General features: G+C 41.2%; 2 protein-coding genes across 5 annotated transcripts in view; both read left to right on the top strand.

Moving 5' to 3' along the window:
• Positions 1–555: 555 nt before the first annotated feature.
• taf3 (TAF3 RNA polymerase II, TATA box binding protein (TBP)-associated facto) lies at positions 556–7,890 on the top strand. Its single transcript, XM_006782568.2, has 7 exons — positions 556–927; positions 1,295–1,537; positions 1,959–3,793; positions 3,898–3,980; positions 4,673–4,946; positions 5,476–5,582; positions 6,988–7,890. Exons 1-7 carry the CDS (start codon positions 762–764, stop codon positions 7,100–7,102), a joined length of 2,823 nt encoding a protein of 940 aa, XP_006782631.2. The 5' UTR covers positions 556–761; the 3' UTR covers positions 7,103–7,890.
• Positions 7,891–12,157: 4,267 nt separating this feature from the next.
• LOC102783450 (CUGBP Elav-like family member 2) overlaps positions 12,158–25,056 on the top strand; it is a 34,621-nt gene continuing 21,722 nt past the window's right edge. For 3 of the 4 annotated variants that reach the window (XM_006782569.3, XM_035915443.2, XM_035915439.2), the window contains exon 1: positions 12,158–12,366. In XM_006782569.3, coding sequence (XP_006782632.1) covers positions 12,254–12,366 — 113 coding nt within the window. In that variant the 5' untranslated portion in view covers positions 12,158–12,253. Of the gene's footprint in view, positions 12,367–14,623; positions 14,948–25,056 lie in introns of those variants that run through there. The other variant, XM_035915445.2, reaches the window with a different exon arrangement.

Raw genomic sequence — 25,056 nt, 5'->3', positions numbered from 1 at the left:
CGCTGCTGGAGAGAGAAATAACATCGTGGACGAGACATAAAGTGAGCAAAAAACGTCCTAAATGCATTTAAAATTTATTTAGAACTACAAATTAAATTTCTTTTAGCAATTATTGTTTTTTGTAATGTCACAATTCCAACCCTGCTCCTTTACCCAGGCTTGGACCGGCAAAAGTGACCCGAAATAGGCACTCTGGTGGAGTTACTTTGTGTGTGTGTGTGTTTATAAGTAGTTTTAAACCTGATCCACAAAACAGCATAAGAGTAAAAGAAGAACTGACTGCGTTACAGCACCCGCTGCTTGTTGAGAGTAAAAGCGATATGCGCTTTCACGCCTTTTTTTTAGCGACTTTTTCTAGAAAAAATGTCGCTAGGGGGTCTGAAAACTCGCTAAATATAGCGACAAAGTCGCTAAGTTGGCAACACTGGCCCCAGCCTGAGTAAAATCTAGCTTCCTGTAAAACCCACAGAGCTCCTGCGCCTGTGCAGACAGTCAACGATCCGCTCGAACTCCGCAGATCCGTGTAGGCGGAGGCTCACTGGCGCGCATGCGCGGACTAGATTCCGGGGATGGGTCTATCGATGGAAACAAGATGGCGACTCTGGCAAAAGCGCCAATATATTTACTGAAGTAGATGTCCATATTTAACCGTGGTAGTGGGTTTTCCCAAGCCCTTCGGGGCATTCCGCGAAACATGACGAGCGGGAGCATGTTTTCCAAGAGGAATTGACCGGGATTAATATCGTAACAAAGTCAGCGAGATGTGCGAGAGCTATGCCCGCTCGCTGCTGCGTGTCTCGGTGGCGCAGATCTGCCAGGCTCTGGGCTGGGATGCGGTTCAGCTCACTGCGTGTGATCTGCTGTCCGATGTGCTGCATCGGTACATCCAGCAGTTGGCCCGGGTCTGTCATCGATACTCTGAGTTGTGTAAGTGCTTTGTTTGGTTCTCTTATTACTTTTTTAGCCTGTAAACTCAAAGTAGTCGATCACGTTGTTGTTAACTGACTCTGCAGCTGGCGCCCCCTAGCAAGCAGTTAATATGTCAGAAAGTACAGTAGGAACACAGCAAAGCGACTTCCCCTGTATTGTTATTATTGGGGCTATGCTGCTTTGCATCTGTTTTCAGTGCTAAAAGTAGCCGATCTCACGAGTATTGGTTACTTAATTGCTGTATAATCTATAAAATAACGTCGCGTGCCGACTGTAAACCTGTTGAGCATCACTTCTTGCTGCAGGAAGAGCGTGTGCAGAGTGAGTGCTGTGGTTTAATGACAACATTTTTGATCCATTTCAGATGGAAGAACAGATCCAGTCCTGGACGATGTCAGCCAGGCTTTCAGACTGCTAGGAGTGAGTCTGAGTGAACTGGAGGACTATGTCAACAACCTAGAGCCTGTGCCGTTCAGCCACCAAACACCGCTCTACCCTGTTAGCAAAAACAATGTCCTGCAGTTTCCCCAACCTGGAGTTCGAGATGCAGAGGAAAGGAAGGATTACATTCCAGAGTATATGCCACCTCTGGTCTCCTTACAAGAAGGTCAGTATAATAACTTGTATAGTATTAGCTATATGACCATTACTTTTTAGTGTGCACAGGCTGAAAGTTGAAAGCAAAGTGGAATCAAGTCCTCTCTAAATCCTATGCAAGTAATATAGCATTATAATTAAGTTTATTGCAGGGTTGTTACATTAGACTGTGATGTAACACAGCAGATTCGTAAAATAATCTTTTACGAATCATCTTTTTACTTTGTAGACATTTTATTGTGTTGTAAATTTTATTTTAAGTCGCTAAAACTAAGTGTAAATGCATCAATTCACACAAAGTGAAATACTTTTTTAAATACCCAAATATATTCAAAGTCAAAAGTTCAAACTAAAATCACATGTTTATGTTGTAAATGTCATGTTGTGATTGTCAAAGTTCTTAGTTCTGTTTTTTATCTCCTTTACTCTAGAAGAAGAGGAGGAAGAGGTCCCCCCTGATATGGGTACTTCAGCTGAAGCTATGCAGGTGGCACTGGAAGAGGATGAGGAGGAAATAGATGAAGATGAAACGATCAACGATGAAAATCATCCACTAAAGAGGCACCTGGATAGTCCTGATGCAGCTATGGGCATGATGCCTACCTCCAAGAGACCTCGGATGTACCCTGGCCTCAGCCCAGAGTGGGGTCTTGAGCCCAGGGAGCCTCTTACGTCTCTCAACCCTCAACGTGTTAGTCCAGGCATTCTACCTTCTCATGACAGCCTGGACCCCCTGTCACCTGAAATGCCATCTGGTACCCTGCCTTCCTTTAGACCTCAGCCCGTAATACCAAAACACTCTGATCAGAAGGCTCTCACTGCTCCAGCAAGAAAGCCTAAGGTGTCTTCCCCTGGCAGACAAAGGACTAAGTCCCCTAAAGGGGTTATTCCTGTTCCGGTGGTTGGCAGTCCCATAAATTCACCAAAACCATCTAAGGAAAAGAAAAAGTCTCCAGGCAAGACAAAGAGTCCTAAAAGTCCCAAGAGCCCTAAAATGGCCTCAGCTAAAGCCCCCCAACCTCAGAGCAAACCAGAAGTCATGCAAAAGTTACCGTTGTCCACACCGAGTGAGAGCATGGGCAAAGACAATATTCATTTGCGTCAGAACATAGAAGAAAGGGAGCTAATTGCAGGCCCTTTCAAGAAATTAGAGCCAGATAATAGAGCAATTGAGGATTCTATTGACGCTGTGATAGCTAGAGCATGTGCTGAACGGAAACCCGATCCATTCGCGTTCTCCTCGGGCTCTGATTCGGATAGCAATGGATTCTCTAGTCCCAGGAGACTGACTATTATGGAGCCGTCTACACCTAAAGGCCCAATTGGTGCCGGCATCTTGTTAAAAGACACGTCAACACCACTTCACCCTCTGCCACACATAGGCCTGGGGAATTGGACGATGGATGATTCAATCAACGAGGTGATCCGAAAGGCCAACCAGGGGGGGCCATCTGCCCCCGCTGCACCCCAACCGGCAGCAGATTACGTGTCATCTGGATCGGCTTCACCACCTACCCCTGAACCACTCCTCAAGGTGTTTGAGGAGAAAAATAAGATTGTTTCATCAGTAGATGTCAAGAAGAAGCTAAAGAAGGAGCTTAAAACTAAGATGAAGAAGAAAGAGAAAGACAAGCCGAAAGATAAAGACAGGGAAAAAGATAAGAGTAAGCTAAAAGAGAAGAATAAGGACAAGAACAGGGATAAAAACAAGGAGTTTTCTAAAGATGGGAAGATGCCCTGGAAGGAGTTTGGGGTAAAGGACGAGGAACTTTTTGTTCCACGAGACTTCCCCCTGGCTGAGGGCTCAATCAAGATGAAGTCAAGAGATGGGGACGGCTCTAAAAAGGAGAAGGAGAAACATAAAGACAAAAAGAAGGATAAAGAAAAAAGTAAAAAGGACAAGGATAAGAAGGACAAGGGGAAAGATAAGAGCAAGGACGACAAGCAGAAACAATCTACATTATCCCCCTTTGGTCTGGGTGATGTCCCGCCACTGTTTAGCCCGCATACCTGTCTGCGCGTGCCCTCAATGCTGCCTCCTTTGGCCCCAATCCTCCAGGAGAAGGAAATAAAAACCAAGGAGAAGGACAAAAAGAAAGACAAGAAAGAGAAGAAGAAAAAGAAGGACAAGGAGAAAGACAAGGAGCGGGAAAAGGCCAAAGAAAAAGAAAGGGAAAAGGAGGATAAGAGGAAGGAAAAGGAGAGGGAAAAGGAGAAACGAGAAAAGGAAAAAGAGAAAGAAAAGGAGAGAATTCGACTGGAAAAGGTCAGTTTGTATTTACGTCTAGCATACCTTTTGTTTATTGGTTTGTTTGTTTTTTCTGTATGTTGGCGCCACAAATATTTATATTATCCTTTGTGTCTCTTTAGGTCAAAATAGACACTCCAGCACCTTTACCGTCTCCGGTCATTCCCAGACTGACGCTCAGGGTGGGAGCAGGTCAAGACAAAATGTAAGTACTGATTAAAGCTTTCTAGTGATACCTCTGCTAATGTGTTTTTATGTTACACAAAGAGTCTTTACAGTTGACGGCCAGTATTCGTGGGGTTAGGGTCCACAACTGCCCGTGAGTAGCTGAAATCCATGAATACTTGAAATCCTTTTTAAAAACGCTTATAACTGCCAATTTTAATAGTTAAAACACCAAGTATACCTTAAACTATCATCCTAAAACACTTTAATATCATTTCAAAGTCATCTTACAACAAGTCTTTTATGAAGGTCTCAGGCATTTCACAGCCGCTTCCGTGTCTGGCGATGCAGATTTCCCCATGCAGAGAAATATACTCTTTTTTTTTCATTCATAAAAAATGTATTTAGTCACAAAAATAACTGACCTATTGAATAATCTTGACCTATGAAATCTTACTTTTTCTGGCCTCAGTGCTTTTTGGTACTGTCTGAAAGGTATCTGTTAAAGATCTATTCATGTTTATTGTCCATTGTCTTATTTTTGATTATATAAGTTCTGCTTTGATGAAGTTTTATCAGCTGGGTGGGTGGGCTGCTGTGCTCACAGCTGCAGCTGTTTACCTTTGATGATCACATTAAGTTAATTAATTTAGTTCTACCTTAAAGAAGACTCTTACAAAAAGAGACAGTATGAACAGAAGACATCTCTAACTTGTAACTCTCTATCAACAGTGTCATCAGCAAAGTGGTTCCAAATTCAGAGCCCAGCACGCCAGCACCCAAGACCCCTGCTACCAAGTCAGGACCTGGCAATCGCCCTCGGACACCGCCGCCACCACCAATGCTGCCGCCGGTCATACCCACGCTGCCGCCAGCTCCCTCGCCCCTTCCACCTGCTCCACCCCCATCATCGTCTTTAATTTCCCCGCCCCCTATACTCCCTCCTGCCGCCTCCGTCAAAACACCGGTCCGCAGCGTGGTAACTGAGACTGTCAGTACTTACGTGGTAAGTGCCCAGGATAAAAATATTTGTGCATTTAAAAGCTTTAGCTTCACCAGTCTTTGTTTAGTGTCCATGACATGCACATTAACAAGAACAGTCTGAAATTACATACCTGAATATCACGCTGCAAAATCTATATATGAATTGAATCCCTGGATCCAGCTCATGAAAGTTTCTTAAGAGTATAAAGATGTTGCTCCTGTCTTGGTTTTTGTTTTTTTCAGTTTGATCTTGAAATATTAAAGAGGGCTTTAAAAATATTTTATGGACTCCAAAAGCTCTAAAAGCTCTTCTAATGTTACCCAAGCACCATCTATTGTTTTCATGAATCTGTCTTTTTGATGAACCCCACTAACCAGACAGACATCCTCCTTGGCAAAGGTAGTTACACTCAAGATAAAACAGACTGTTGGGTTATTCAGCGTTTTGGGTGGATTTTTTTCATTATCTGTTTGTGTCATAGCTATTTTTTTTTTTCATTTGATTGCCTTTGACATGTCACTAAAGTTTTCTCCTGTGTGTAACAATCAAGATTCGAGATGAGTGGGGAAACCAGATCTGGATTTGCCCTGGATGTAACAAACCTGATGATGGCAGTCCCATGATAGGATGTGATGGCTGTGACGACTGGTATCACTGGTAAGAGCTTTACAACCCTGTATTTTCATGACAGCTTTTTAATGCATTTATATATAATTCACTCTTGTCACTTTGGTTAATCTGGGGAAATGTGGTTTCTGGGCGTCTGTAATGGGACCTTTTGATAAAAAATATCAGCACAGCTCCATTAAAAATCTGTCAAATACTGTGTATGATTTACAGTAGCTGATTAAAGGTATTTGTATGACTGAGACATAGTTAGTGTGTTTGGGATCGTAAAAAACAGAAAAGGTTGTTGCTGCTGTTGAATCATTTTGTCCTGCTCCTCAGAGGTTATGATCCATGTTGACACGATAGCATAACACAGTTGCCTCAGATTTGTCTCCCAACAGATTTATTTCCCCACCACATCCCAACGGTGCTCTATTAGATTTAGATCTGGTGTCTGTGGAGGTCATTTGAGTACAGTGAACTCACTGTCATATTCAAGAAACCAGTTTGAGATGATTTGAACTTTGTGACATGGCACCTTATCCTGCTGGAACCTAAAAGCCGTCTGGCCATTCTCCTCAGATCTCGAGCACCAGAGAACTCCCACTCATATTTTCTTATTTTTTTGGCCCACTCTCTGTAAACCCTAGAGATGCTTGTGTAGGAAAATCCCAGTAGATCTACATTTTCTGAAATACTCAGACCAGCTCATCAGTCACCAAAAAACATGCCACATTCAAAGCCACTAAAATCAGCATTCTGGTGCTCCGTTTGAACTTCAGCAGGTCATCTTAACAATGTCTACATGCCGTAATGCAATGAGTCGCAGCTACCTGATTGGCCGATTAGAAATTTGTGTTAATGAGTAGTTGAATAGGTGTACTTAACAAAGTGGCCAATGCGTATGTAATTAATGGGCCTGGGTCCACATTACAGTAGGGGGGGAAAAGTTGTTTCTGTGTTTGTATCATCTGCTTTTGATTTGTGAAAAACCAGGAAATTGTGCTAAATGCTAACGGTATATTTATAATCATACAAAATAACAGAAGCATTGTATCTTTCATGTCAACTGATAATTCGAGATCAATTTTTTTCAGACATGAAACACATAGTCAGTCTGAATGTGTTTGTCAGTGAGCTGCTGATTTTTTTTGTAATTTAAATGCATCTTTTAATATCAAAAAGTACAACAATGACTGAATGACCTGATTTCCAGTAATGAATGGCATCCCCTCACATCTCCTTGGGAAGTCTGTAGGTGGTTGAATTTATTAAATGCCAGCAACCTGACAGGATGAGGCCTAGATAAACAATATGTGTGTTCCTTTTAATTTGACATCAGTGTCAAACATAATGTCTTCTAACCAAATGGGGCTAAAGCCTCATAGGAATATGACTGCATTCTCACCATTTCCTCACTAACCTCAACTCTCTTCTTCTGTTATGTGCTCAGGCCTTGCGTCGGGGTCGTCACAGCGCCCCCTGAGGACCAGCAGTGGTTCTGCGTTAAATGTTCCAGCAAGAAGAAAGATAAAAAACACAAGAAAAGGAAACACAAACCGCATTGAGACTATGCAAAAGCACATTTTGGACTGTTTTGGACTAAAGCCATCAATGAACACTCATGGCAAACTGTAAAATTAAAAAAAAAAACAAAGATAAAGAAAGCTAAAATTATGGCTGATGCAAACTTCTGAGGATTTTTTTTAAAGATGTCAGCCACGATTCATTGTGAGTTGGTAAGAGGATAAAAAAAAAGGATTTAACCAGCACATAATCAGCCTTAGTTCTCATGTGGTCCCCCCTTTTTTTTGCGTATAAATTGTTTATTTGTTGCTTTTGGTTGTCCAATCTTGGAGATCTTGTCTGTGTAAGGAGACCATGGCAGTTTCTGTCAAATCAGAGTTAAAATTTCTCAACAAAGTGGAAGAAAGAAGAACAGCTGTCGTCTTTTTTTCTGTTTTCCCTCATGTTGCCAAGAAATGGCATGACCTTTGTGTCAAGCCTTTCTCCCAATTTTCTGCAGTATCACTGAAATGTCATGTATATAAATGATTGCATCAGGCATGTATAAATGTGTAAATACCAACTTCCAAGCCAAGTGCATTTTGTTCTTAGGATTATTGACTCAAAAATCCATTTTCAGATATTGCTTTTTAAATCTACTGATTTTTCTGTAATTTCTGTACATTTTTTTAAATTTAAAGTTTGTATTTTTATTTTTTCCCCCCTTTTTCCCTTCATATGGAGTAGTCCTGGAGTTATACTGTAGCTGTGCTCGTAATGTAATTAATTTCACTGAGATTTGAATATTAAAGATGAATGGTCTGTGTACTCACAGACTTTAACATGTCAATCTCATTACCATCAAAACTTTACCCAACTCACCTGTCCAACCCATCCATGCATCCTTGATTTTTTTTTTAAAATTTATTTATTTTCCGACAAGTGCACGCTTTCAATTGTTTTGGGTTGTTTTTTTTGCATTGGCTTTATAAGAAATAGATTGGAAATATTTTATCAAACCCAGTTTCGTATGTTGAATTTTGTCCGTGTTAATTCACTAATCCAGGATCCTCCCTTGCAGCTGTGTTACTGTTACCGTTACTCTGAACACTGAACACTGAAGGTCATCTGAGTGATTTTGTGTGGATTGTGAGGGACTGACTTCTCAGTTTGTCTGCCACAAATGGGGATATTTGTAGATGCTGCCTTTCCTCGAATGACCACACGGTGTCAATCTTCATGCACAGAAACGGGCGCCCTGCTCATAAGGCGTGGACGACGAGACAGCCTCGTGCAAACCATGTTCCACCACATCATAAATGTAAAAAAGCTATAACTGCTCTCTTAGGTAATGCATTTGGGATCTTCTCAAACATGCCTTGAAAGGAAATCGTCTCTAAAAGCACTGTCCCTTGTAAGACACCCTATAAATGACAGTAACATTTACAGCCATTCAGAAGCTATTAAGGTGGGTTTGGGGGGGGGGGGGGCAGGTAGTAAAACATCCTTTGCAGAATTATCATTGGAACATGGGCTCTGCTTGTCTTGTGTCACTTTTTCCATTCTTTGAAATTAAACGTTGCAATGAAGCCTCTGAAGGAGGAGGAATCATATGGAGCAGAAGCTGATTACCAGTCATCAATGACTTTATATACTGAGATGTGAAACATCTTCATACGTATCTGCTGTAATGTGCTTCTGCATCATATATTTCCGGGAACAAGCAATACCAGTGCTGTCTTTGGCGTTTTGGTGCACAGGTCATATTTTACAGAAAAGTAATAGCATATGAAAACCTTTGAAAGGGCGTAGAGAAATTCTGAGGTCTGAGTTCAGTGAGTTTTTTTTAAAAAAAATTATTCAGCATTGTGCTGGCAGTTGGCTAATGAAGGCTGTGCTTTTGAGGTGGATACCCCAGCGTTTCTGTTTAGCATCTGCAATTGATTCATAGACTGAATATTTCAGTTTAGTCCTTATTTAAGTGAAGAAGAAAGTGCTACACACATTAGAAGAGCATCTCTGAACACACAACAAGTAAAAACTTGAAGCACGTGATCTACAGCAGCACAAGACCACATTGGGTCCCACTCCTGTCAGCTAAAAACGGGAAACTGAGGCTACAATTCACATAGACCATGAGCATTGGTCATCTAGTCTGATGACTCTCAACTTCTGCTGCAAACATGAAACTATGGATCCATCCCACCTTGTATCAATGGTTGAGGCTGATGGTGGTATAATAGAGAGAGGGATGTTTTTTTAGTACACCTTAGTTCCCACTGAACATTGTTTAAATGCTTACCTGACAACTGATGCTGACCATATCCATCCCTTTATGACCAAAATGTTCCCATCTGCAGATTGCTCATTCCTGCAAATTATTCCTGCAAATGAAGCTTTGTACACTGTGCTCAACCGGCCTAAACAGTCACCAGATTTCAGTCCAATCAAACCCCATTAGGATGTGGTGGAGTATAAATCTTTAAATTAGATCTAGATCCTTGATGTTTTGTGGACATAGAAAGCAAACCTGACTCATTCACCTTTAAACGTGTGAATATTTCCTCCTACTTATCCACTCCTTTCTCTTTCTTGTTTACTCCCAAATTTGGAAATCTACTCAACATCTTCCGATAACATAGAATGAAAGAGGAAGTGGAAAAACTGATGCGTGACAGAAGAAAAGGGAAGTAAAATTACTTCTGTCCATGCTAAATAAGCTGACATTTCAATGTGGTATGGCGTTTTTAATCACACCAGGCGCGTCCAGTCATGCAGGTTGTCGTAGGAGGAGAACTGATGTGTGCTAAATCTGTAAAATCAAAGTAGACAAACTAAAAAAAAATAAAAAGTGATTGTTGAGATGGAAAAATAAAAAGATCAGACTGTATATGAATAGGAATTTCATTAACAGTGTCTGCCTTCAGCCTGTTGGTGCTAAAACGTCAACTCCACTCAGGTTTTGGGTGTCTCTTTCCCTCATCGATGGTGTCAGGTCTCTTGCTGTCAGTGCCTGTTGCTAGCATCTGTTGGATCATAACTTTTATTGCCCAGTGCCTGCAAACATAGAACTTTGCTATTAAAAAAAGGCCTAAATCTCTATTTCTTATTATTAGATATTAAAATTTTTAACCACCGTGTCCAGGTGAATAGGTAACATAAACAGGTTATGATGCCTGGGGGCGGGGGGTACAAGTTGTGCCTGCTTGTAACCGTTTGAAAATTTGAGTGTCAAGTGTGACTTTAAAGTCATGCTGCCAGCGTGTGGTGTTTGCACTCGAGCAGTGTTCACCGAGCTGTGACAGTTTCAGTTTTAACCTGCAAAAACACAGACAGAATTTGTCTGTGCAAATGGTCCCGAGGGAGGCCAAAAGTGGCAAAAGAAGAAGAAGAAAAAAATGAAAGTTGATGTTGCTTTCACTGTTCTGGCCACCTGCAGTGCTTTCACCATGTGCTGTTATTCAACTTAGTACATGTCAGGCGTGAATGCGTTTTGTTTTTCAGCCGCAAAATACACCGAAACCCAATAACGCTCCCTTTCACAGCAATACTCCTTGTTTCATATATCATTCCCATGCCATATTACTACACCTCTGTCACCTCTTTTCAGTCGTCAGCGATTAGCACGCAGGCGTTATCGTACTGTACGCTTACTGTAGGTGTTCATAGCAGAGCAGCAAGAAAATCTTTCAGTTATCCTCGTGCTCGGCGGCTCTGACTAGTCACGCTAAGCAGCAAGGCCTGGATTTCAGCACAAGTGTTTAAAATATTCAGCAGAAGGAGCGGGGCTGAGATGAAGAGGATTTCGTGCCACGATCAGAAGAAGCAGAGAGCCCGTTCATGCTGCTGTACTCGACTGTGATATCAGCACACACTGGCATGACCCTGTTTCAGATGACTTTCCTACTTAATGTCATATTACCCAAGCGGGACACAACACCTACGGGAGGGGAAGACCTAGATTGAGTCCCTCCTGGGTTTTGGTGAAAATAATATTGCAGTAAATTAGTTTCAGATATTTCACCTGATTGGTCCATGGCAGCACAAACATTGGCTGAGAGAGTACGAGAGAATGTGTGCAGGAGCTTAAAAAAAAGCTGCCTTGACTTCTTCATTTTCCTATCTAGATGGCTCCCAGCAGAGTGGAGTGAACTTTGAGCCATACAAATGATAAAACTACACACTTTTGATAAAAAGCTGCTGGGTCTTTTCAACATGCTCTTAATTCTCATGGTTGGGGTTTCTGGTTTTTAAATCGACAGTGCAGAACCTTTGTTTTACATACCGGCACATGTCATTTGTGCATCGGTGTTTGCGTTATAATCTAAAACACAGTAGAACCACAGTTTCGGGCTGCTCAGTGAACACTCCAGGTACTGGAGGTACACTCCAGTACCTGGAGTGGACAATAAGGGGAGTAATGTCATCTGTCCTTATTTCACAAGTACCCACACTTACTTAAGTGTTTGCTTATATTCTGGCAGCCTATCTTTATCTCTATCTACTCAATTATAGTAATGATGTCAGGCTGTCATAGAAAGCGCTCTCGCTGTCACAAACAGGTCGGTAACCAGACAACTCATGCATAGTGTGATATGCACATGCTCTCACTGCCTGGAGAGTGGTTATACTGTTTATCTCTAGTATCTGCAGGTGCTCAGACAGAGCATTTATTGATAAAAATGAGTTGTGCTGGGCGCAGGTGTAGGATGCTAGGCTTGATCAACCAGTTGGCCTTGTTTAGGCTTTTATTTAGAGCAGTTCACTGACTGAACTACATGGCAACATCCAAAAAAAGAAGGGGAAAAAAAACATGCTACAAAATCAGGACTGGAACAGAATGAAATTCTGTGTCAACTGTGTTGATGTTTCATCTAATTTCCTCCAGTGTGACAATGGGAATAAATCATCCATGTCCAATTTTCTGAAGTTTCCCTAATATGGGTGTCAATTAGTAGAAGAGTGCTGTGGACACAGCTTTACAGCCTGCAAACTGCGCTGCCGCAGGCAGCACAATGCATTAGCGCACGATGAGCTGTCAGAGAGGATTATTTCAGCCACCACAGCCAGCGAAGGGGGTGGGCGCCGCTCTGCTGCACTAAACCAAGGAGAAAGAGTGGGCGGGAGACACAGAAAGGGAGAGAGACACACCGAGGAAAGAGGGAAAGAGAAGAAAGTGTCCGTTACACCGGGTGGATTTTTCCAGAGCACCGATGTTGGAACACTCTTCTGAGCTGGCCCTGGTGCAGAGTCTGTATGCCAACAGCATGCGCTGTCCCCCCTCTGCGGCCGGGATCTCAGTCAGGAATGAGGACCTGCCTATGAGGTACGTTGGGTTGGCCCCTCATTCAAATTTGGGCTAGCTTTTGTGGAGCAGCCCGTATTTGGACTGCCTCTTTGTCTGGGCTGGATATTGTCATAGGATGTATTGTTTCCAGCTGAGTCGTTCTCCCATGCTGTGAGAGTGTGCCTGTGGGCAGGGTAGTGTTCCTCTGGTGCGCCTATATGGTTTTCTTTTTAAACAGGAATCTAGAAGCCATGTTTAAATTGAACGCATTTTATAGTTTATGTCTCCTCAACTTCCCAAGAAAGATGTATCACTAAAATTGAATAAAAATGTACCTCCCTTCTTTATTTTTTCAAACTTCCTCAAGGAATTGTAGATTTGCATGAAATATAAATGTTTAAAAAAAAGGTGGAGGTGTCAGTGATGTAGGTGTTTGCCTTCGAACTGCATAGCCCACTGAAGAAGAGCAGTACGAGTGACTGGATGTCTGCTGAAAGCTGCCCAGGCCTCACTGTGCTGAGCCAGTCAAACACAACTGAAGATATCAATTATCTTTAAATGCAAGAAAAGGAAACATTTACATGTGCATTTGCATACATTCAGTGGAACTTTACACTGATAAGGCAGCGCTATATTTATTTAGTACATTCTGAAACAGTTGATTTCCTCTGCAAAGGAAAGATAAGATGAAGTTCACTCTCTCCATTTTGAGAGCACTTCAGCTGGTCGGCCATTCGACAAATGATTTCATGAAAGGCAGAGCTAAGAATAAGTGCACTTTCAAGTTAAAGGCGTCCTGCTTAAAACACATGATGTGGCCTCTTTTTGTTTTTTAGTTGAAGCTGGCCTATTTTTACACCTTGGACATTTTTTTTATCACGAAAAGGTGCACATTTAAATGCTGGGTGAGTGGGCTCTTCAGCTCCCACTGCATGAGGGAGAAAACATTTGATGTAAACAACAAAAGGATGGCACATGTAGAGGATTATGATAGGATTAGAGTAGTAATCATCTGAGATTAAGAAAGACAGTCTAGTATTAGAAGGTGCCAGCAACTAGACATGACACTAGGCATGTAAAATCCAATCTATTAAACATATTTTTAGAAAAAACAAATAGTACATACCAACACAGCTGAAATGTATGGATGCTGCAGATGCCGTCTTAATGAAACCCCAATCTTCAGAGAGGTTTACCTTTTTATATAAGCCCCTTATGCTAAAGGCGATGCATGTTGCACAGTGGGCTCGTCCGCACTTATGGAAAAAGAGTTTGCATTATCACATTATGCACACAAGCCTCTTTCAGGCACTGTTTAATAGAGCAGACCCGACACTGGTGCCAGGTTGCCTTGAAATTGCTATGGATACAGGGATTAAGTAGGATTTCATAAATAGGATGTTTCTTAATGCTCACTATGAATAATATTTTAGGACTGTGCAGCTGCTGAAGCAGTAATGAGTGGTTTGATCATCAGGCTAGCCCCCCCAACTCCTCTCTCAAACAGCACTTGACAACAGTCCACCCCCCCCCCCCCCCTCTCACCCCGCCCGTTTACCTTTCCCTCCACGTGTAGAGGCCTCACCTTGTAAGTCCGGCACAACAAAGGAAGATAGGCTCCCCCTCCCCCCTCTCCCCCACCTTCTAGGAGATAACAGTCCAGCACAAAGGGGGAATATGACCTATGACCCTGAAGGGAAGAATGGATGAAGGTAGACAAGAACAGCTACATTTTTACCCATCTAACTTTTTGACTGGGAATTGATTTATGGACCGATCTGCAGTGCAAGGCAATAAACAACCTGGAAATAATCTTATTTATTTAAGTAATCCAATAAAAACAAAAGGCCCGGTTGCCTAATTTAGAGTGCTGGGAAGATATGGAAACAGGAGTGGCATTAGTGTGATTGATAGTAATGGACTAGATACTATATTTAAACATTTTAAATCGCTCACCAATTGTGATTATTAGATCACAGATTCATTCTCAGATAGACTCATTTCACAATAAGGCTCGACATGATCTGATTAATACGCGTTTTTGTTTTTTGTAAAAGGGTTGCAGAATGTGGGTCATTATTGGAATGCAATGGCGATGCTACAGCAGATAAAAGATCGCAAACTAGAAAACAGGTTAGTAAACTCTCCATAGGGCACCACGTGTGGTCTCTAAAGGGACATTGCAGTCATTTAGATAGGGGCATTTAGATTGTTGAGCAACACGCAGCGTGTCTTTCGGACTTTTGTTGACGAGGCCACGCCTCTGCTTTGCTGCAGCTCGGTGTGCAGTGTTGACGGCGGCTCGCCTGAATTTATTTCGCTCGGAGACAGCGAGAGAGAGAGAGAGAAACAAGAAGGAAGGAATAAGGCGGATACCGGTGCCCTCGCGCTCTCTATATATCTCCCTCCCTCCCTCTCTGCAGTTTTAAAGAAGACGCCCCCTCCCAGCACCTGCTCCGCTTCGTCTTCTCGCCGTCTCGCAGGAGTTGAGTGGACGTCGCTTTTCGTTGTTTAGACGCTGTGTGTGTTTTTCTTTTTTTTTTTGGAGCATGACTTCGGCGTACAACCTGGATTTCCTCCCTCTCACCGAAAGTCGGTTAATGACTTCGAGCGACACAATGTAAGTAAATCAGCTAAAGACATGTGCCGAGTTCCCGCCTCGCCTCTTCCACATCGTAAACACCGACTGGCATTTTTATTTTTTTAAGCAGGCGAGGCGAACACAACAGTTGAGGGCTAGTTGAGAGTTAGCTAACGCTAGCTAAACGAGCAAACTGGGATGCTAACGTTGCTAATCAGGCAAGCGGTGAGGATACGCTCACCTGGAGTTTAAGTTGCTAGCCTAACTTGGGTAATACAGGCATGTGACCACAATAAATTGCAGTTAAGTAAAGTGTGGCCCTGCTGCTAACCTCTTATCTCGTCACTTTGAGTGGAAACGCAGTTTGCTAACAGCGGTACCCGACGCTTGGGCGCGCTACAATAGTCAAGTGACATGTGCTTCCGGAGATCACACGTTCAGTATCAGTCCAGAAAAAGAAACCACGTAGTTTTAAAAAATATGCAAATAAATAAACATGATGCCCATTTTGTGCCCTTTACGTTGCATTAATTGCACAGACATGTTTTTGGTTGTTTGTTTTTGCTCTGGCTTCGGGTTACTTCGTTACAGCTGATCAAGTTCTCATTTGAAGTGCGGTCGATCGAAACAAACGGTGGGTGTTTAGACGATCAATTGTCGGGCTTTGAAAACAAGCGCTTTTAGCAGACGAAGTGTGAGAAGTTGCTTTAAAGTTCCTTAACACTATATGTCGTTGCCAAGCCGTTACTAATGTGACTTCAGTTTCTAAAGTCCAGCAGCATGCGTGAGCCGTGTTTGCAGGCAAGATACGGCACACTTACTCCCGGTCCCTCCCTGTGTCTCTTGCTAGCAGCCGAGCCTGCTAACATGGTTAGCTGCAGCTCACATGCATTTGTACCCCCCTCCTCCCGTCCATGTTGGTTATAGAGTGCTGACTTAACGATAGAAAACACGTGGTTTGCTACATTATTGAGCCATTAATGGAAATCTTGTGACGGGGCATGTAAACAAGTGGGAGGAAAGGTATTTATAAAGTACAGAGGTCCATATATAATTCCCCCAACCGAAAGTAGTATCGACACAAAGTCAGCTAATCCTGTTTGACAAAAACATTTCCAAAACCACCGCCTGCTTTACGACACTGTTTAACATTTAAATGTTTGCAATTCCAGCAATGCTCTCTGTAGTTTGCAACAAAATGGCTGTTATTGCATGGTCTCACAAATGAGGAAACTCAACAGCTGAACAAGGATTCTTTAAACGTTTTAATCACGTTATCCTTTGGTTGTTGTGCTTTTTGTTTTTTGCTTTAGAGTAAACTATAAATTAAAAAGATTGAACAAGAAAATATTTTTGCTTCTAGTCTAAAATGTTGCACTATTTCTAAATGATTTGCTTATTGGGTTGTAAAACGCTTCATATTAAGTGGCCTTTTAAGCTTTTAGAAACTTTTTAAACGTGCCAGTAAACTGCAAATATTTACATTTGTGGCTTTGTGTGTTATATATACTGGGGATCAATGGCCATTTACGTGACAGTGGTCGTTGTAGTTCCACCTTTTTGATATCCTGTTTTCTTGTGTAAAATAATGTGTGAATATTGTAAGGGGTTTTCCCCCTCTAAATAAATTTCCTTCCATCCATTCTGGGCTTGTGCCAAAGGAAAACGACCAGGGATATGATAAGAAATAACCAGTTAAGCCTTTTTTTCTTTTTGTTTGTCTTTTGTGACTATGTTGACTGCATCTTGACTGATTTGATTGATTTTTGTCTAATTGTTGACAGCGAGAATGGCTTTCGGGGCTTAAGCATGATCCTTTGGCAGCCGACCCTGCCATAGTGCTATGTCAGTTAGCTAAGTGTCACAGTGATCCCTTTTTGTTGCGGTCAGGGAGTTGTTGATCTGTGTGAAGTCTCGGATCTTGGCTCTGAGTTGGATGGCTGCTTGGGCCAATTGTTCACTCTCCTTGCTGTCAGGGTGCTGGTGGATGAATGCCCTTGTAGCCAGATGTTAAAGGCCAAAAGAAGGACCACTCTGATCTGGATTGTTACTTTTTTTTCTTTTTTTTTGCTGCTGCTGTTGCTGCTTGCCTTAGCATGACAGTAACTGCAAGCCTGTCTGTCCTGGAGCCAAAAAACACTCAGTGAGATCCTCTATCTCCACTGTGGGGTGGTGTGATCGAAGGTTGAGCAAATTCTTCTGCAAGCTTTGCAAACAAAAGACGTTGAGGCACAGAGTGAGTTGCATAAGACCACAGTCACCCACTATGTCCATGACTCTATCAAAAGTAGTTGGCTCTGAAGTGATTAACAAAGAGGTAAGAGGTCTGTTTAAGCAGAAAACTATGGGATTAGTTAGAGTAATGGATTAGATTAAAGGCATTTGAGAATTACAACCCTCATCTTTTGCATAGCATTGAGTATCTGTGCTTTAGATAAATCAATCATTAGCTTATAATTTATCAGTGATCACAGTGCAAGTTTGAATTTTGTGCATAATTGGAAGCCTTGTTTTAAAGTATTGTTTCTTCAATGTGCAGTATTTTCTGCAAACTCTCCATTGGAGCCTGTAGGGGTGAAACTGAGACTGAAACGGAAACGCGTCTGCAATATTGTACAACGATAGTGCTATTAATATTAGTTAAACCATACTAGTGAAAGCTGTGATGTTTCACGATCATTTCCACAATTACTGAAGTGGAAATGTTTACATTAATGGCCTGTGTGGTGGTGTTTTTTGTTTTGTTTTTGTTTTTTTTAGTTCATGAGAACACACAAAAAAAGCCGTATTCATCCATCCCCAAACCAAGGTATGGGCCACAATGGTGCAGTAGTTGCTCCAGTTATTGTTGCAGTTGGGAAAAAAAAAAAAGTAAAGCATTGAAAAATAATGGATTTATCTGATCAGCTTTTAGTGTGGAACTATTTTTGGTGGAAAATTATCACACTGACTAAATAATTTCTTAAAACCAAAAGGAGGACTTATTAAAGTGTGGTACAAAAAGACGTCTGGCTAGTTTGTACATAAAAAAGCTAACGCTGAGTTAAGCAGACTAGCATTTCTGGTACCAAGGCAAATATCTGTTAGTTCAAACATGTTCCGACATCTCTCGGGACAGCCCTGACAGATGCTGGCACCTTTCTCCCAAGCTTCTGCAGTATTTTAATTGAAAAAATGAGCAGTTGTACTCGGACTGTCAGTGACCTGATCTAACCACTGAAATTGATGTGATTACATTCTGTAACTAATCTGACATGTGTGCTTTTGATGTACACACATTTCAGTTATACGTGGAGCACCATTTCAACATCACACAACAGAATTAATGACTTGATATCTTGGGTATGTATGCAAATTCATGTAACCAGGGGGTTTCCCTGCATTTTTAACCGGGGGGTCTGTGTCTAAAATAATGTAATAACCATTATTTTAGAATGGGCTTTTGGTAACTGTTTATCAGATAGCTAGAAATAACAGGAAGATAGTCTTGTCCCAGCTAAGGTAACAATGCCTTATCTATATGTGGAACGGTTGAGCTTACACGCTCCTCCTCAGAGGCCCATTTTGAACAAGGAAGAACCCTGAACGGGTAATTCCCCATCCCACTTAAGCAGGAACATCAGTAGTAGCAGTGGATTTGTGTTCGACTTTCTATGCTCTATTTTGATGATGATGGTGGTGGTGGTAATAGTAGTAATAATAATAATAATAATAATAATAAAAAAAGAATAGGTTGGATAATTAAAACGAGTTTTATCTTAATCAAAGCTGTTCTGTTTTCTGTTACAGGTTAGTGTAATGAATGTCAGAGTAAGTCACCACATTCAGGCAAATTGATTGAGCTTGATTGCTGCATTTAGTTGGCTGTTGGTCTCTTCACTTGAGACTAATTGTTGACGTTCCGTCTGACACTAACTGAGGAGAGTTTGTAGTTGCACGTTTTGACTGTTCATGCAAGCTTTACTTTAGCATCGCCATCTATAACCGCTGGGGACTCTTGGTGTGATTATGTAGCTAATGGGGCGGGCCTTGTCATCAGATGCTCGCCGTCTGTTAACACGCAGCCCACTCAGAGGCTGATTGAACACGTCCGTCTTCATCAGGGCAAATGCAACAATGAAATTAGGCCATTTTGAGCTGAATTGGAGTTAATGCCAGGAGAAAAAAATATTTCAATAATTTTCTCATCAGAACCACAGTGTGCTGATTAGGTCAGCCACTTGGTTTGGAAATCAAATGACACACAGTTCTCCTGTTTCTGCCTTGAAGTTATAAAAAATGTTTTGTTTGTTTGGGACAAAAAACAAGGAGTTATATTGGTTTTTTGATATCAGTTATTCTGTAAATCCTGTTTTCTGTGGCCAGTCTTTTAAGTTGCTGTCAGGAGTTTTACATTTTTTTTTCCCAGGCTCATTATACTTTATTGAAGCTGTCAAAGAATATTCTGCCTTTTGTTTTTTTGTAGTGTTAGGGAAAATAAATGGAGTTGAGAGAGAGAGAGAGAGAGAGAGAGAGACTTTATGTTCTACTTGACAGCTGTCAGAGATATTACTGAGGCATTAGAGGCATTCTGTGTCTCATTGAATCAGCTTATAAGGCCACTGGTTTCCTAAAAGGAAAAAACAGCTCACGATTTTTTTTTTTTTCTTTTTCTTTAAGGGTATTACTAGCAAACAGCTGTTTCAGTCGGCCGATTTCTCTCTTTTCTTTGAAGCCGCATGTTCTCCGTGTGAACCTTGACTTTATTTTATCCCCAATAAAGTATTAAAGTGGCATGCTGCTGATTACCAGGTGATGAAATGAGTTTGGTCTATCACTCAAACGGGAAGAGACTCATGGCAATTTGTAACATGTCTTTAGTAAGACTTGATCCATATTTTTATTAAAGCAACATTGTGATGGTTTGACATTGAATGTACGACGTTAGTGATTTTCTAGTAATGATAAAATGTTAGCTGGTATTTATTTTTAATGATTGATAATAGCAGGCAGTGAGATTGGTTTCCATCAGCAATGGTGGGGGAAAAAAAAACTACATCATGTGACATGTGGTGTTGCTGTGACCCTCCTGAGGGTTTTGGAATGAGTAATGTCCACAATCACGAGTATAACCAGGCAAATTGGCTGGCCTTCTATTATGGGCACAGGAAAAGGTGTCGCTGGCATACTTGCGCGGTCAGAGCTCACCAACAGAACAGACACATGGTCTAGATAAATCACCTGTTTTTATGGGTGGCGCAGCAGTGGGCATGCAACTGCCGTGGCTCTGGATGGCTCGTCAGCTGCTGCAGGGTGTCTTGGAGCGCGATGAACTGCCACAACGCAGGGCTGTTTGTGGAAGCTCAGCAAAAGACTTCATCACTGCCGTCTGGGAATACTCTGGCAGGTGGTCCTGGGAACGGAGCTGGATGGTACTGATAGAATCAAATGCAGTATTTATTTTAACCGGTACACTTGGAGTAAAGCATCGACATTTTGTGTAGGTCTAATAGTTTAATACAATGTTTAAGGGTCTGACATAACTAGCTTATTATAGTTACGGCCAAAAACCGAAACATGTCTGAAAACGCATCAAAATAGAAACTTGACTCTGAGAAGAAAAATAAAACTTTGTACTTGGTAAATTAAATAAAATGAATATATACAGTGAAGGGCTTTGGATTTAGTCTTGTCCCTGTCTGATTAAATTTGTCCACACAACATACCTGATGTGGTCCGCCTGCTGAGGCTTGGGCATGACAGTCAACAACACCCACAGCGTTGTCTTATATTGCATGTTTTGAACTTGATAAATTTTAGTGAAATTCAGCTCAGAGCCTCTGCTTGTCTCAACAAACACACAGATAACAGCAAAGATGATGGCGTCACAGGTGCAATTTACACTTGAGCTGCAGCCTTGAGACAGCAAACAAAGATGGTTTCCCTTTTTCACAATCTAAACCTGTGCAACACGATCAGAAGTGGAAAAAATGTTTTTCTTCTTCTATCAACAACCAACTTGTTTTAAAACTGTGTGGCAACAGTGCATGTTAAACAAGTTGTTTAATTTGCCAAGATCTTCAAAACTGTCAGATTTCTTGTAAACTTTGCAGCAGGCTGACAGCTGCAGTAGCTTTGAAAAAACCTGAGTTTTGGCGCTTCACACAAATCAAAATGTACAATGAGAAACTTTTGATCTTGGGGTGGTCAGTGTTCAAGTTGACACTTTGTAATCTAAAGCAGGCTGGATGATGTGATCAGTGAGTGGGAAAACACAGCTGCTTATGTAGCTATGCTGTAGATAATGGTGTTTGCTGTAGATTTTGTCATCATAAGGTGAGCACGTAGCTCTTGCTCTTTGTACGTGGCATTGCATCAACTTTGCATTTACCCTTCATCCATATTTCTTGTGGACTTCAAAGGAGTATAACAGGAATAACCACTCATCTGTGTCTGCACCTGTCTCTGTCCACAACATGGTTAAAGAGCAGCTTAAGATAGATGATCTACTTCTGGGTGCTCTGACAAATTCAGAGCTATTTACCATTTGTAAGTTGTAAAATGGCATGTCCTTGTAAAATCTACATTTAAAAGCGTTTTTATTTTGGACACTGTAGCTGTCCAGTGAATCAAATTTTACCTCCAGTTACTGTTTTGTTTGGCTTTCAGTCAGTATTAAAACAAGGTAATTGGGATTAAAATGCCTATTGTCACATTCGGTTTAACAAGGGTTGGTCTTGTTTGGTCTTCAAGTGCCCCACTTTTTGCTGCTCCCAGGGCCCAAATTGTCTGAATGACTATTTAAATGGAAAAAAATTATGCTGTTTTTTTTCTGATAGCATAATTGTGTTAAATAATCATGATTTTAATTTTTGCCATAATCGAGCAACCTTAATTAGCATGGTATAAACAATGTTGCTGTGCCTCTCATACCGATAGCAGTAATTAAAGTTACCAAGTCTGTCTGAATGTCTTGATATTTCTGGTGTTGCTCCCACTACAGTAAAGTTGATGAAATTGCATTTGAATATGTATTTGTTTAAAAAAAATAATAAAATAAAATAAAAAAAAATGCCAACAGTGGTATGTCTTTACTTAATGCCCCAGTTCTTCTGACCTTATTGGACCCACGGTGAATGGATTTCAGCTACATGTTTATTTGGGGTTTATACCAACAGGTTTTTGTTTTGCAAAACAGCACTGCAGCATATGACATCACTTTAAACTGGTTTATACGTGCAAATGTAAATACTTAGTTTGCAGCAGTCACCTTTGTAATATTCAAAGGTGTCTGTACAGTTGTCAGCTCGGTTATGCTGTATGATGCAACATCATCTTGAAGCAGACAGTTTCATAATAGATTTTGTTTACTTGAATTTTACTTCCTTGAATTATGTCCTAATGTGTATACTTTTTTTTTTCTCTCCTGTAACTAAAAATGCGGCAGAATCATGCCCGAAGAATGTATTCTCACAGTTGCATAGCAGAAGAGCTATGCACAGCTGCAGTGGCTTTGAGAGTTTAATGAATGTAAAGGACACGGTGTCATGTGCAGCTTTCATGTTTTTGAATTCTGACACAAATCCAGTATTTTCAAGTGAGGTTTTCTCGTTATGTGCTGTGAGATCTGAGCAAAGGGCCTATGGCAAAATGGCGTCGGAATGCCACTGGCAGAAATGGACAAATGGTGTCACACACCAGTACCGTGGCCTTAGCAGACGTAGCCTTCGACGTGTTCCAGTGCATCTGTATGACTTGGTCCATTGTGCCGCAGAGGAACGGTGAATAGTGTTCTCCAGCATGGGGGAACAATATGTGATTGTTCCCCTGCTGTGGCAAAGAAGCTGTAGGTTACTCTCTGTACCATCGCCAAAGCGCCTGAGGAGGAGATGCACTGCAAAATCTCGGCCTGCTAATCACCGATTCTTGGAAGTTTAGGGCTTTGCGGTGCTGTTTTTGAGTAGCTGTTACATGCTAGTGGGAGGGGCCACAATCCCCTCTTTTGGAGAAGAGGTTTTTGTTTCACAGTAGTTCCTTTTGTTTTTTTTCTCTGGGAAAATTTTGTTTGTCATCATTCAAATGTATTGAAAGCCTTCAGAGGGAAGGGGCAAGGGCTAATTTGGAGGTGTGGAGTTGGATTTCGGGAGGAACACGAGCAGAAGTGTGATTTGTTAGCATGTCATTTAAGTCCCTCAAGGAGTTTGGTGTTTCTGCTGAACGGCTGGGATCATTTTGCAAGAGATGGATGACTCGTGTTCAGAGGTTTGTGTGTAAAATAGTTATTTTAAATGTGCAAACATTCATATACTTTTTTTTTTGTGAGACTAGTACCACGGTGTTGTCGTTTCGTTTGTGTTTTTTTTTTAACCTTTGTTTGAAATATTACATATCTGTAGTGTGCGTTGGAAGTCTTAACCTGTTGCAAGTCATTTCTTTTCCCGTGAAGGGCTGTTACTTCACCCTCATTCATAATTTCCAGCGCCTCTACCCCTGTCAGGAACTGTTTGTGTGTTTGATTCTGTGTGAGAGTGAGACAAAGATGCTGTAGTCACAGGTACACTGGTGGGTATTGATTCTCTGTCCCCAAGGCTTTCCCCAGAGGAAGCTGGCAATAACTTGTAAATGATATATTGTTTCAGCTTGCACTTGAGTAAACGCGTGTTTAAACGGTCACAAATCATTTGACTTGTTGGTAGGAATTCTGAAAATGCAATACACACTTATTTTATAATACTAAAAACACAGTATAACCTATTTGTGAAATCTTGGTTTTGTTTCGGTATGTTTAGGTGAATGTTAAAAAATAAAAGAGATGGTGTCTTTTTTTTCTTTTCTTTTTTTTTCTTCTTTTTTTTTTTTTTAATATAAACAGTAGGGGTGCAACAATACTCGTATCGATATTGAACCGTTCGATACAGTGCTTTCAGTTCGGTACGCATATGTATCAAACAATACAAAATGTTTGATTTATTTTATCAACTTTCCTTCTGATGATGCTGTCTGTGTTTAGCGATCAGTGGATCTGCGCCGACAGTGCGGCCTAGGCGGAGTAGTCGAACACAGATTCACTGAGCACAGGGCTAGCTTGCCCTGAAGTTAAGCTCAGAAGTTAAGCTGTCGTTGCAACATGGCAAATTGAACCTCCCCCACCCTCATTCAGATGTGGCGTTTGGAACTATTTTGGTCTTCATGTGAAGTATGACCCTGAAGGTAGCTGCGTCATGGACAAAAGTAAAACAGTATGTCGGATGTGCCACGCAATGCTCAGTTATATTGGTGGGAACTAGTGCTTTAGCGTAGTTAGCTCGTTAACGTGTTGGCCGTCCAGCCCCACGCACGGGGCGATCTGCGGTAGCTCGTTAACGGAGATTTGCCGTGTTGTGGCGTTAACGTCATTTCAACGAGATTAACGCTGACAGCACTAGTGGGAACACAACGAATATGACTGCACATCATCCTAGTGCAAAGATAAGTGGAAGCAGACAAAAACAAGCACGCATGCTACAAACTTTACCCGAGTCATTTAGACAGCCGTTAGCACATGATTCTCCTTATGGGGACCTGATATGTTTAATATGCTGCTGAGAATATAGCCCAGAAGAAGCGTATAGTATAGCTTTTATTTTGGAAAGAGCCATTTCTCTGTAATAAACTCTCTTTTCCAAAGATGAGTGATTTCTCGATCAATTTTTTTTATTACTTTGTTGTTTCAGCAACATTAAATTTAAAAACTGTACTTTTGAGTTAAAATATATATTTATAATTTTAATAAATGACAAATTAAAAAGGCATGAACATTTTTTTTTTGTATCGAAAAAATATCAAACCGTGACACCAAAGTATCGAACCGAACCGTGAATTTTGTGTATCGTTGCACCCCTAATAAACAGATATACATACATGGTGTATGTGCGCCATCTAACAGTTGGCGCCAAGAATATCCTGTCACGTGCTTCTAAATTAAATGACCTTAGTGACTTTCTAAATTTCAGCCTCTAGAAGAAAGCAGCATTATGGCTGTTTAAATCTCTCTGAACTACTGGCACTATTGTGACATCGCCTTTTTGCTGGAAGAATAACTCATTGAAGCTGATCATTTGCCCAGGCCCTTTCTGTGCCACTCTAAAATTTGCATTAGATATTTATTTTAGGGATGGAAATTGATAAGA

The sequence above is a fragment of the Neolamprologus brichardi genome, chromosome 7 (genome assembly GCF_056152115.1).
Source record: "Neolamprologus brichardi isolate AB-2024 chromosome 7, ASM5615211v1, whole genome shotgun sequence".
Taxonomy (NCBI): domain Eukaryota; kingdom Metazoa; phylum Chordata; class Actinopteri; order Cichliformes; family Cichlidae; genus Neolamprologus; species Neolamprologus brichardi.
The sequence above is the reverse complement of the archived record's forward strand: the minus strand, read 5'-3'. Positions and strand labels throughout refer to the sequence as shown.

What these genes read in the sequence shown, in the direction of transcription:
- taf3 (XM_006782568.2), top strand. Translation starts at nt 762, where the DNA reads ATGTGCGAGAGCTATGCCCGCTCGCTGCTGCGTGTCTCGGTGGCGCAG. An exon ending in GGAGCAGGTCAAGACAAAAT is followed by an intron (nt 3,981 to 4,672) that starts GTAAGTACTGAT and finishes CTCTATCAACAG; the next exon opens with TGTCATCAGCAAAGTGGTTC. An exon ending in AGACTGTCAGTACTTACGTG is followed by an intron (nt 4,947 to 5,475) that starts GTAAGTGCCCAG and finishes GTAACAATCAAG; the next exon opens with ATTCGAGATGAGTGGGGAAA.